Source organism: Volvox carteri (assembly GCF_000143455.1).
Source record: "Volvox carteri f. nagariensis unplaced genomic scaffold VOLCAscaffold_22, whole genome shotgun sequence".
NCBI lineage: Eukaryota > Viridiplantae > Chlorophyta > Chlorophyceae > Chlamydomonadales > Volvocaceae > Volvox > Volvox carteri.
In genome coordinates this window covers 1,068,729-1,080,847 of record NW_003307565.1, presented here as the reverse complement: position 1 = coordinate 1,080,847, position 12,119 = coordinate 1,068,729, and the positions used below count along the sequence as shown (strand labels likewise).

The 12,119-nt window shown below is 54.4% G+C and overlaps 1 protein-coding gene across 1 annotated transcript; it reads left to right on the top strand.

The window, feature by feature from the left end:
* Nucleotides 1–925: 925 nt before the first annotated feature.
* VOLCADRAFT_91714 (uncharacterized protein) lies at nucleotides 926–5,285 on the top strand (the record flags this gene model as incomplete). Its single annotated transcript, XM_002951204.1, has 7 exons — nucleotides 926–1,207; nucleotides 1,396–1,541; nucleotides 1,812–1,986; nucleotides 2,589–2,630; nucleotides 2,865–2,963; nucleotides 3,293–4,933; nucleotides 5,145–5,285. 7 exons carry the CDS (start codon nucleotides 926–928, stop codon nucleotides 5,283–5,285), a joined length of 2,526 nt encoding a protein of 841 aa, XP_002951250.1.
* Between the last annotated feature and the right edge of the window lie 6,834 nt (nucleotides 5,286–12,119).

Here is a 12,119-nt window from a genome sequence, read left to right as displayed (position 1 = left end):
CAGGATCAGCTTGAGAAATTTAAAAGCCCATATCAACCAGCTCCTTTTTCAGGCGCGCATACCACGCACGCGGAGCCTGCTTAAGCCCGTACAGAGCCTTACCTAGCTTACACACCAAAGTGGGGCCTCCCTGTTCGTAGCCAGGGGGTTGCTGCACGTAAACTACTTCATCCAGCGTGCCGTTAAGAAACGCCGTCTTACCGTCCAACTGAAGCAACTGACCACTAGGCTCCTCGAGGCCCGGTTGAGGAGGATTAACTCCAGGTGACTCTCCCCCATCCAGATTCACTTCCTGGTTTACTTCCACCTCCTCTTCTAGGCCCTCTTCTAAATATATATATTCCAGGTCCCCTTCCAAACCTTCTACCAGGTCCCCTCCACTCTCGGGAAACTAGAATCCTCCACCTAAGCGGGTAACCCCCTTAATCAAAGGGGGTAACTCCTCATCATCATCTTCACCTAGGTTAACCAGCATGTATCGGAAGAGGGCCTAGAAGAGGAGGTAGAAGTAAACCAGGAAGTGAATCTGGATGGGGGAGAGTCACCTGGAGTTAATCCTCCTCAACCGGGCCTCGAGGAGCCTAGTGGTCAGTTGCTTCAGTTGGACGGTAAGACGGCGTTTCTTAACGGCACGCTGGATGAAGTAGTTTACGTGCAGCAACCCCCTGGCTACGAACAGGGAGGCCCCACTTTGGCGTGTAAGCTAGGTAAGGCTCTGTACGGGCTTAAGCAGGCTCCGCGTGCATGGTATGCGCGCCTGGAAAAGGAGCTGGTTGATATGGGCTTTTTAATTTCTCAAGCTGATCCTGGTTTGTTTTTAAAGGATGTTCAGGGAGAGCACGTGTACGTGCTAATTTATGTGGACGATCTATTAATTGCGGCCAAGGATCTAGCGGTTGTTCAAAGACTAAAATCAAAATTGGATATGTTGTTTGATATCCGAGGAGGCTCGGGTATTTTTGATTTAGGGGAGGCTCGGGTATTTTTGGGCTTCGAGATAGAGCGTGATCGTGCGCAGCGTAGCCTAAAATTGTCACAGCGTCGTTTTGCTGTGGACTTAATAAAGAAGTACGGCATGGCTGACGCAAATCCGCGGCTGGTGCCGATGTCCAAGGGCACTGTTTTACGTGCTGAGGGGGAGCCGTTGGACGTGGGGGAGTTTAGGAGTTTGGAGAGCTGGCTGGTAGGCAGCTTGTTGTACCTTATGGTGGGCACGATGCCTGATTTAGCTTATTCCGTAGGAGCTCTGTCCAGGTTATATGTCCAAGCCAACGGTACAGCATTGGGAAGCTGCGATATCGTCCATGGCCCCCCCGGCTTTTATGGACACACCCGCACTTGTGTGTGGAACTTGTAACTTGTAACTTGTAACTCTTGTCTTAATTTTCGACCCAGGAGTCACTTTTTACCGCGGGGATGTGTGACCCGTGGGTCATTTCTACTGCATTCCAGGGCTACTGCGCGCGCAAGGAATGGCCTCGACTGCGACTTCGCTGGCGGGCACGTAACTACTTCGCCATTGACATCCAGCGATGGGTCAGGTGGGCGAGTACGGGTAAGGGGTAGTGAGGGTGAGGGTGAGGGTGCGAAAGGGAGTTGTTTTTAGGGTTTTGTGCCAACACCGCCCACCCTTGCCTGAATCCCCCCCACGCCTCATCATCACATCATATTACAACCCTATCACGCCAACCGAATAGACCATTGTTCAAATGCTTCCTGTCATCCCTGCAGCGCTCACCTTGCCTTACCTTACCTTACCCTTCGCCACGTATTCTGTACGTTGTTTTCATGTACGACGCACATACGAGTAGAGGTCATTTGGCGCGGAAACGCGTGAGGCGGATGAGGGAACAGCGAATGCAGCGGCAGGCGGCGGCAGGGCGACTGACCCACGGGTCAATTGCGGGCCTGGCGGCAGCGGCGGCAGCTTATTCGGGCGGTGAGGTACAGGACCCCGTTCACGTGGCTGCGGCAACTTTAATCCAGGTAGGCGGTGGGTGCATAGTCGTGGACACGAGTCAGACTGCGGGACTGGATGGTGTTTCTGTATGTATATCGTATGTTTCTGTATGTATGAAATGCCAAAGTCCGACTGTGCAGTGGAGCAGTGGGTGATGGTGAGGGGGGGAAAACGAGGAAACACTTAAAATGTTCAACAGTCATTACAGTCTGTACATGTACATCGTCATCTACAAAACCCCAAGTGACCACCACCACCATCATCACCATTACCACCACGTCCGTGCTCCTGTCTCTCTCTCTCTCTCTCATGACCTAGATCTGGTTGGTGTGTTAATGAGCACTCTAGTTGTCTGAGCGACGTATGCCGTACATGCCGTACATGGAGGGAACGGAGACCCGCACCTGCCGATGGCAGTCGGAGCCAAGAGATACCGCCCACCCGCCAGCAGGATCGCCGCCAGCCTGAGGGCCCAGGCGAAGGCCTACGTGACCTCGAGTCCGGCCTCCTCCGTGCCGTGCCGAGTGACGTGAAGTGAAGTGACGTGAAGTGAAGTGAAGTGAAGTGAAGTGAAGCACCCTACCATGGCGCCTCCCTCTGTGTACCCCCTGTGTGTACCCCCTGACAGTTTAACTCAGCTGGATGCCACACCTCGGGGGTGTGGGGTGGGGTGGGGGGCAGCAAAGCCAATGAGCAGCTGCACTGCCATTGGAGCAGAGGCCGCGGCGCCCTTAGGGGTGTTGGGTGTTGTGTTGTGTTGTGTTGTGTTACCTGGTAGAGCTGAAGAGGGACATCCGCGATACACACAGGTCCCAGCAGCTGGCCACGGGTGAGGCAATACGGGGCATCAAAACACAACCTGGCACCAACCTCCCTCCCCCCTCCCTCCCCTCTGCACCTCCAGGCATATTGGCGCGGCCACCGGGCCCGGAAACGGCGGGCGTGGCTGCAACGAGAAGCCGCCAAGCGGAAGCGGTACGAGCAGCGCCTGGCGGCAACCAAGGTACGACAGTACGGCTAGTAACCCGACGACGTAATGCCACCGTAGTGCCTGTTGTAGCTCTGCCTTCTGTCTTTCGTCTCTTGGGGGGGGGAGTTTATTATCCTGTATTGCATTTTGGTCCTTTGTTCCGACCCTCCGTGCGCACTCGCCACCGCACGACGTGAAATGAAACGGTCAAGACGGTCAACACGACAACAGACCGTGCTGTCAAAAGCACTGGAGACCGTGCCGCCGTGCCGCATCATGCAAGATGTCGTACATTCGGTACGGCACCCCGACCCGTACCCTGCCATAACCTGCGTCCTCCATTGCTGGTGGTGGGTGTGCAGGTCATCCAGTCGTACTATCGTGGCTGGTATGTACGGCGCGCGGTGGCACGGCTCCGCATGCGGGGACCCCTCAGCCGGGGAAGCCTCGCGGGCGGTGTAGTCGCAGCCCCTGGCATCGCTGGCGATGTACTGAATGCCGTACTTCTGCCGTACGGGGACTACGATGATGGCGATGCCAGTGCCGCAGAGCGGCCCGTGCCCCACGGGCATCCGCGGCCGCCGCCACTCCCCCGCGTCGCCGCCGGTCCAGGCCCCCCTAGAGTTCGTTTAGTTGGCGGCGGCGGCGGCGGCAGCGTCCGAGGGTCAAGAGGACGAGGTGCACCACAAAGTGTAACGCCGCCGCCGCTGCCGCCGTCACTGGCTGGCGCATCCACGAAGCCGACCGCGGGGGCAGGTGCACGTGCCGCCGCCGCCAACGTACGGCAAGCCTCCCACCTCAAGTCACCACCACCATCCCCGCCGCCGCCGTCGCTGGCGCCATCTGAGCCGTCAGATCTACAGCCGCCGTCACCGCAGTCTCGATCATCTTCATCAACACGCGCGTCTTCACAACCATCGACATCATCACCGTCGAACAAATCGAACGCGACACAGTCGTACAATCACGCTAGGGCAGCTGCTGCGGCGCTGCCGACGGTGACACCCGCCGCCGGCTCAGCCCTGGCGTCAATACGTGCTGCACGCGCCGTTGCCGCCAGCGGCGGCGGCGGCGGCGGTGGCCCCATAGCCCTCACTTCTGGACCTGACAGTCACAAACCCAGGACTGGCAGATCAGCTGCGCCGCCGCCGCCGCCACCGGCTGCAGCTGCGGCGTCAGCGGCACCTTGCCTCTCCTCGCCCCGCCGCGGTGGTGGCGGAGGAGGTGCACATACCGTAAGCCAGCCACCTGCATCACCCGTCACGCCGCCGCCGCAGCAGCGGGCGCCGCTGCAGCGGACTGCTACAGGGTCATTCCAGCTAGGTGGCATCGGCGGCGCCGGCGGAGGGGATAACGGGCCACCAGGATCGTACGGCAGGAAACCCGCCACCGCCCCGGCGCCGCTGGCGCGTATGCTGCCGCCGCCAAATGGTGGCGTTGGCGCCGGCAGTGGAATCGGTGCCGTACACTCGTCCTCCTGGCCGTCAGGGGTTCCCAAGGAGATCCGAGTTGGGCAGTCAACGGGGCTGAATGGCGACGTCCTGGGCGGCGGCGGTGACGCTTCCGTCGCCGTCGCCGCTGACGCGGCGGCACCCCAATTGCAGACCTTCATCCGCGGTGTCGGCGGCGGCAACGCAACGCTGCCGCCGCCGCCGCACTTGCAGCCGGCACCGTTGGCGTTGCTCCGTACACCCAGCATGTCAGTGAGTCGTCATACAGATCCGCTACGCGCATCCGCTCCGGAACCCCTGCGTGTCCGCGCTGGCAGCAGCGGTGGCGGCAGCGGAAAGGAATCTATGACGCCAGCGACGGCCCCGGCGCCGGCGCCGGTGGCGGCGGGGGCAGCAAAGCGGCGGCGGGCCTGGGATTCAGATGCAGGCGCGGCTTCCCCGGTAATGGCGGCGGCGGCGGCGCCGTCAGGGCCGCAGACGACGGGTCGGCGGCCGCCGGGCCCAGCGGTGGTGACGTCACATGATGCCGCAGGTAATCCCCTGCACGACCAGGTCATGCGCGCCAACCGCGGCGGCCGGGTAGTCAACGGCGGCGGCGGGCCGGCGGCAGTGGCAGCGGCAGCGGCGGCTCAGCTGCGCAAGAAGGCCGCTGCCGGGCGATAGTAGCAGCAGCAGCAGCAGCAGTAGCAGCAGCATGCACGATGCCTCTTCGAAAACATCCACACCTACATCCACACCTATATGTGTGTATGTATGTGTGTAGGGGGTCAGGGTGGGCCCGGCGGTAGTGGCCCCCATGATCGGATCCACTACGGACCGGCAAACTTCAGCTGCACGATGCCGACTGGCTGATGGCGACGAGGATGCGTATGACGATTGGTGTGATGAGAACGAAGCGGGGTGATGCGGGGCAGCAGGAGGAGGATGGTAATGCTGGTGATGATGGTAATGCTGGTGATTTTTTTTATTTTATATCGGTGTGTATTACCGTCCACCGCCCACCGCGCCGTCGCAAGGCATGATGGGGAAGACGCGCATGTAGGGTTCTGTGTGTGTATGTTTATGCTGTATGTGCGTATGTATGTGTGTGAAAGAGTGGAAGGCTTTCCCCGAGAGTTCGGCCAACCCGGTGTGACAGTCGGTCGGTCTGTTGCTGCGTTAGGCACACATATATACATACATGCATACACGCATACATAATATGTAGGAGGGTATTAAAGACTTAGGGCCCCCACCATCGGAGGGGCGCTGTGTGCGCGTGTGTGCATGTATGTGTGCTATAGCTATGGCGGCTGCGGTTGCTGCTGCTACTGTTACTGCTGCTACTGCTGTTGTTGTTGTTGTTGTTGCTGCTGCTGCTGCTGCTGCTGTTATAGCGGAGTGCCCCCGAGTGCCCCTGAGCGACCTTGTATGTTGAAAAAAACCCTTCAAAAAGTGCTTCCGAACGGAAAACAAGGGATTGACACGGCAGGAAGCGGTTTCCCGAAGCGGTTTTGCGAAGCGATTTCACGTAAATAAACAATATCGACATACATACAAACGTACATGCAGACATATGTTTGCATGCGCAGTCATCCACATCAACCCGCACCATGTCCTCCTGTTGATTAACGTGCGCAAGCATGTTCATGTCCTCGCCTGTTGAGGTACATAAACCAATCACCTCCAGTACAGTACGACTGTTCTATTGTACGACACCAACAAGGTAACGGTGAGCCGCGCCCCGTCCCTGTCCCCCCGGAGTTGACTGGCCAGAGGAGTTGCGAGGGACACTTCCTTCCTAGGGTTCGCCCACCACCGGTGGTTGTGCGGTACCGCAACACACTCAGCACAGCTAGGTCCAGGAGGGGCGGGGAACACCAGGAGGAGGAGAGAAAAGGAGAGACGAAACAGGACAGGGAAGAGGGATGCGGCGATGCATGTGTGTGTATGTGTGGGGGTGGGGAGGTGGCGGGTGTGGGGGGGGTTGGGGGGGCCCCCGTGCGTGTGTGCGTGTGTGCCCCGCGGGGACAGGGGGAACTGCTCGCCAGACATCGGACTCCCACGCCTCCGCCTCCGCTTTCGTGTCCACCGCACCACCTCCTCCATGGCCCTCCTGTTTGTTTGTAATACACCGCGTGTGGCATCACCGCAATTACCAAAACTTGCAGTTTCTCTGTGCTCTCCAACTCAGAACCCTCAGAATCCGCTCCTTTGTTGCTCGCCATTACAGACCATAGTCGTCATCTTTTAGGTTCGTCCACTTCACACAACCGGGGCAATCATAGCTGTGATAGACTGCAGAGCAGGTTTCGGGAGTTCCTGTTCATCATACGATTCCTAACTTGGCTATCTTATGTTTATCATATACTTCCTAACTTTCGTAAATTTCTACGCCGCGTGTTTCTGCATGTGCGGCGAGACCATCGCCTGAGCAACCATAAAGAGATGTCTAAGATATAAATGTGTATATGCAGACAGATATATGGATATATCTACAATAAATATATATCCATATATCTACGTATATATATTATATATATGTGTGCGTGCATAAATGCATCGTATAAACGTTGCTCAAATGGATGTTCATAGAATATCCTATGAATATCTATGCTTGATTAATAAGCATCCAAAAAGGTGGCTAGGAGTAATGGACACGCGCACCAGCTCACCCTGGGAATGTACGTCCACTCCCGGAGTGGACACCGATGTCCACTCATTGAGTGGAAAAATGGCGTTGCACCTTACACGCAATTGCAGCAAAACAATCAATTGGAGTACGAATAGGTTGTTCTTAAGAAGTTCTCCTGTGCACGCGCTTTTTGAATCTTCAGGCTTGTCGCACGGCAAAATTATAGTACCCCAGCAACCCTAACCTGATTTCTATTATTATAATAGTAGTAATTACAAACACGCTGTTTGCGTACAGACTTCTTCGTTCTATCGAGCAGCAGCAACGAATAAACCTTCCAAGGACCTCCCGTTCTCATAGAACCCGTGCTGACAATCCACGGGGTGTAGCCCGGCCTGTGCGAAAATAAACAGATACGCTTGATAACTGGGCAAGGTCCCCACCGCCCAAGCGGCCTCGGAAGCGTCCCGGCCGCGGCATGGAGTATTACGAGAAACTCCGTCGCTCAATGGTTGCCAATGCAGCAGAGCGTGCAGCAGCAGCTAAGTTTTCTGAAAAACCCTGATCCCGATGTGCCCACTGTTTTAATTCCGGTCAGACTTCTTAGGATTATGGTTGTTGTCTTTTATAGCTCGTCGTCGCGATAAGCTTTGTACTACGATTGGTGTGATTGCTAGTTGGGTCTTATCGTACGAACTTGATCTATTGGTACTATTTGTACCCTGAGGCAAGACTTCATTATCAAGCTGATTGTAACAACTGTTGCTCACTGGGACTTTGGAGTGTCCTTCGAGTTAGGGCATAGTGTCAGCTCGCTTATCCAGCTTGTGCTTAACTGGATCTTGTGTCAGCTATTTCTGGCTATTTACGAATAGTCACAACAGGTTATGAGCCCCGCTTGACGTTGCGGTGGCTGCAGTGATCGTACGCTTTGTTGAGCTCGTACCTTCAAATTCCAATTTTGAGTCATACGTGATTCTGAGAGAATGTCCGACATTGCTGGTTGGAGAGATGTGCTGATGGTCGCCAACTCGGCCGACTGGTTCATCAAGATGAAGGCCATCTTGGAGTGTGAGGACCTGGCGTCAGTCGTCACCCAGGACTACAATCTACCCGCCGATCCTACGGAGCAGGAGAAGGAGATGAGAAAGATAAGGAAGGCTCGGGCGCTAATAATCCTTTGGCTTGCATCCGTCGACCATAAGATTCTTATCGAGTCAACCACCGAAGCTAAGGATCTCTGGGCGGGCCTTGAGCAGTGGGCCGGGCAATTAAATGAGGCTGAGTTGAGCGCGGTATCACAATCTTTCCACTCCATCATGATGCACCATGACGAAAGGGTGCACGACTATGTGACCCGCGCGGTCAATATGTACGAGAAGCTAAATAGATATAAAGATTTCCGCATTTCGGAGAAAAATGTGATTGTGCTAGTTGTTCGTGGCCTGCCTGATGCCTTGTATAAATCAGAGAAGAGAGTTTTTGTCACGTCCGCCTACCCGAAGAACTTCCTGGAGCTGAAGGAGAAGCTCTTGGCCATGGAGGCCAATCGCCTAACTGCAAGGAGGACCGAGCCAGGCATAGCAACGGCGTTATACGCCGGACACGGTGGCCTTAGGGTTAGCTGCTTCGTTTGTGGCGGCAACCACTACACGAGGGACTGCTCTAAGAAGGTTAGCGCTTCTGGTCCCTCAGGCTCGGGTCGCTCGCACGGTGGGTCAGAGTTGCGGTGTGATTGGTGTGGGAAGACGGGTCACCTGTCCGAAAAGTGTTATCGTAAGTGGCAGGGCTTGCCTAGGAGTGCCAAACGGAAACTGGAGGTTGTTGTGCTGATGCTGGTGGGTCGAGAGCAGCAATTCGTTCCCCAGCAGACGAGAGATGAGGAGAGTTTAGATTACTACATGCGTAATCCGCCTAGGAGCGCGTCCGTAGCTTTGGGGCGGGCACCTTTTATCAAGAGGATTCAAAGGGTAGTTGCGCAGTATCCTGAGAACCCGTGGTGGTTGGACTCCGGCAGCAAATACCACATTACGGGCGACCAGAGTATCCTTCATGACTACTGTAGGATTGATTCGGATTTATCGATCATGAACAAGGAACGTGCTGCAGGCCGAGGGTTACGGGAATGTGGTGCCGACCCATGCCCCTAACATCACTATTGAGGGAGTTTTCTGTGTGCCTAACTTTAAGCACAACTTAATCTCTGTTTCAGTCCTGACGAACAAGGGTTTTAGAGTTAGTTTCAAGAACATGCAGGCGATTATATCAAGGGGAGGCCTGCATATCTCTGCTACTAAATCTGAGTAAGGCCTTTACAGATTCATGAGTAGTGCTATACCCGCTGCAGAGTCCTCCAGGCCTGCTGAGCCTGTCATCCCTTCCTTCTCCGCAAAGGCCCTAGATACTGAGACGCCGGAGCTGTGGCACCGACATCTTTGTCACTTGGGAATTTCAAACATGAAGAGGTTGGTGCAGGAGGGATTGCTTAAGGGCTTGAATTTTTGCGCCGCTCAATTAAGAGCTTTCGAGGTTAGGAATTGCGAGCCTTGTTTGGTGGGAAAATTTAGCCGCGATCCGTTTCCCACATCTACAACAGTAACTAAGAGACCGTTGCAGTTGGTGCATTTGGATGTATGTGGTCCTTTGCCTGTGTCCTCGAGTGGCCATAGGTATTTCGTTACTCTGTTGGATGACTATACTGGAGTGTCGTTAGTTCAGCCCATTAAGCATAAGTCTGATGTCCCGGACTTCATTGAGAGGGGCGTAAATTTGTTAAAAGTGCAAAGTGGCTCTACTTTACAGGGCATGCGAACTGATGGAGGGGGTTAATTCGTGAACGCAAAAATAAAGGAATTTTGCAAGCAACGGGGTATTAGGCATGAATAATCCGCCCCGTACACCTCCCAACAGAACGGTAAAGCAGAAAGGTTAAACCGTACTTTGTTGGATAAGGTTAGGACGATGTTGGTAGATTCTTCAGTACCTAGTTTAGGTAAAGCGGAAAGGTTAAACCGTACTTTGTTGGATAAGGTTAGGATGATGCTGGTGGATTCTTCAGTACCTAAGAAGTTTTGGAATGAGTGTAGCAGTCGCTCACTGTAGCAGCTGACCGCTGAAAAGGTCTCTCGAGTTGCTGGCGGTCGCGCTCTGCGCGTATTTATAGCACCGTACTGTGTACCGGCTGCTACATCCCCCCCCTTTGAAGGGAACCGTCCCGGGCCCTTTAGAGCCTCGTATACCGCCAGCCTGTGCCTACCTTCTCCTACCCTCGGGCAGTGGGGTGACCAGGCCCACGTCACGTCATGTGCCCGCTTCACATGCGCCTAGCCTTCAGGTTTTTCAGGCACAGAGACAGTCCAGTCGGTTCAGCTACTTTTATTTTATAGTTTTTGTGCGATATTCGCTCACTGAGTCGCCACACCCGAAATTCCACTCGAACGTGATCGGTGGGGGTTGAACCGACGACTTCAGGATCGTGATTTTTCACGAGGTCTCGATACCAAATGTAGCAGCTGACCGCTGAAAAGGTCTCTCGAGTTGCCGGCGGTCGCGCTCTGCGCGTATTTATAGCACCGTACTGTGTACCGGCTGCTACACTCACCTGACGGGAGGACTGACAGAGCGGAAGCGTGGAGTTATTAGTCCTCGTCGTTGTAGGAAGAAGTCCAACCAAGCGGCAAGCACTAGCGTACATAAGATGTGTACGTAACGGTTAGAGACGGCGGCAGCGGAGTCTTGAACTCCGAACACCTAGTAATGTGATACGTCAGTGTCTGGCCAGAACACCCCGCCCGGGCAGCTTATATCTCGGCCTACCTGCCGGATAATCTCTACTACGGACCTTGCCGTACTAGGATAATGTTGGTGGGGCCCGGGGCCCCAGCCCGTTAGATTCGCTTACGAACAACTGCCCAGTTCGCGACATGTGACGAAACTCGGAACATGTACGAAACTTGAGTCAGATCGTTTAACAAATTAACAGTTATTGTTAAAAGTAATCGTTAAAATATTCTAAGGGAAATGTAGCCTGCTACAGTCTCCCCCCTCTGAAGCGAACCGTCCCGGGAGCGTCACTTCTTCTTAGAAGATTTCCGTCCCTTGGGTTGTTCCGGGGCTTGAGGGTGTTTCTTAGACGCCAGTTTGCGTTCATATTCGTCGATGGATTCAGCCAAGGGGGTAGACTGGCGAAGGGATTCCTCTGGTTCATAGGTATTATGACTAGAGTCGTAACCTTCCCATTTAATTAAATACTCTCGACGTGTTTTTCCACGTCCCCCTCGGACTGAAACATCACGATGGTCGACAATGGCTTCGACCATAAAATACGGCTCACCCTCAATGACGAGTGGCGCCGGTGGTTGCCGCTTAACGTCTTCTTTGTATAATTTCAACAAAGAGACGTGGAAGACCGGGTGTAGGCGGGAGGCCGCCGGTAAGTCCAGTTTTACCGCAGCCTCGCCCACGCGAGCGACAACAGTGTATGGGCCGATGAACTTAGGCATCAGCTTCTTGGTTCCAGGGGTTTTTAATGTAATATTTTTGGTAGATAACAGCACTTTCTGCCCAACCTCGTAACGCACTGGACGCCTATGCATGTCGGCGTCGTCCTTTTGGACTTGTTGCGCAGCCAAGAGACACTTTTTAGCTTTGCTTATACGCTCACGAAGCATCGCTTCTTGCTTCTGAGCGGCAGGCACACTCGGGGAACGACTTGGTCATGGATGTGGTCATGCGGGGGGTTTCCTGTCATAGATCTGGTCATGTTGCCTCATGACCACTCATGAGGCCTCATGACCGTCATGTTACCGGTCATGAGGCAGAGTCATGGTCATGACAGTTGTCATGCTCCTTGTGCAGCATGACTGATCATGAATCGCCACTCATATGTGTAAATTCAGTCATGTTCCCAATGGTCATATGCTGGCTATGTGTTCATGTTTTGTTCCTTTCTAAAAAATGACAATTATGTGCCATATGGACTCCGGAATCCCTTCTGAAATGCTGCATAGTATATTACCTCTATAACAATGTGCACAATGTACTATACAGCATCCCTGCCGGGATTCTGGAGTGCACTTGAATTACCTTCGTTTCAGCCACTTGCAGTGACTTGATATGCATTCA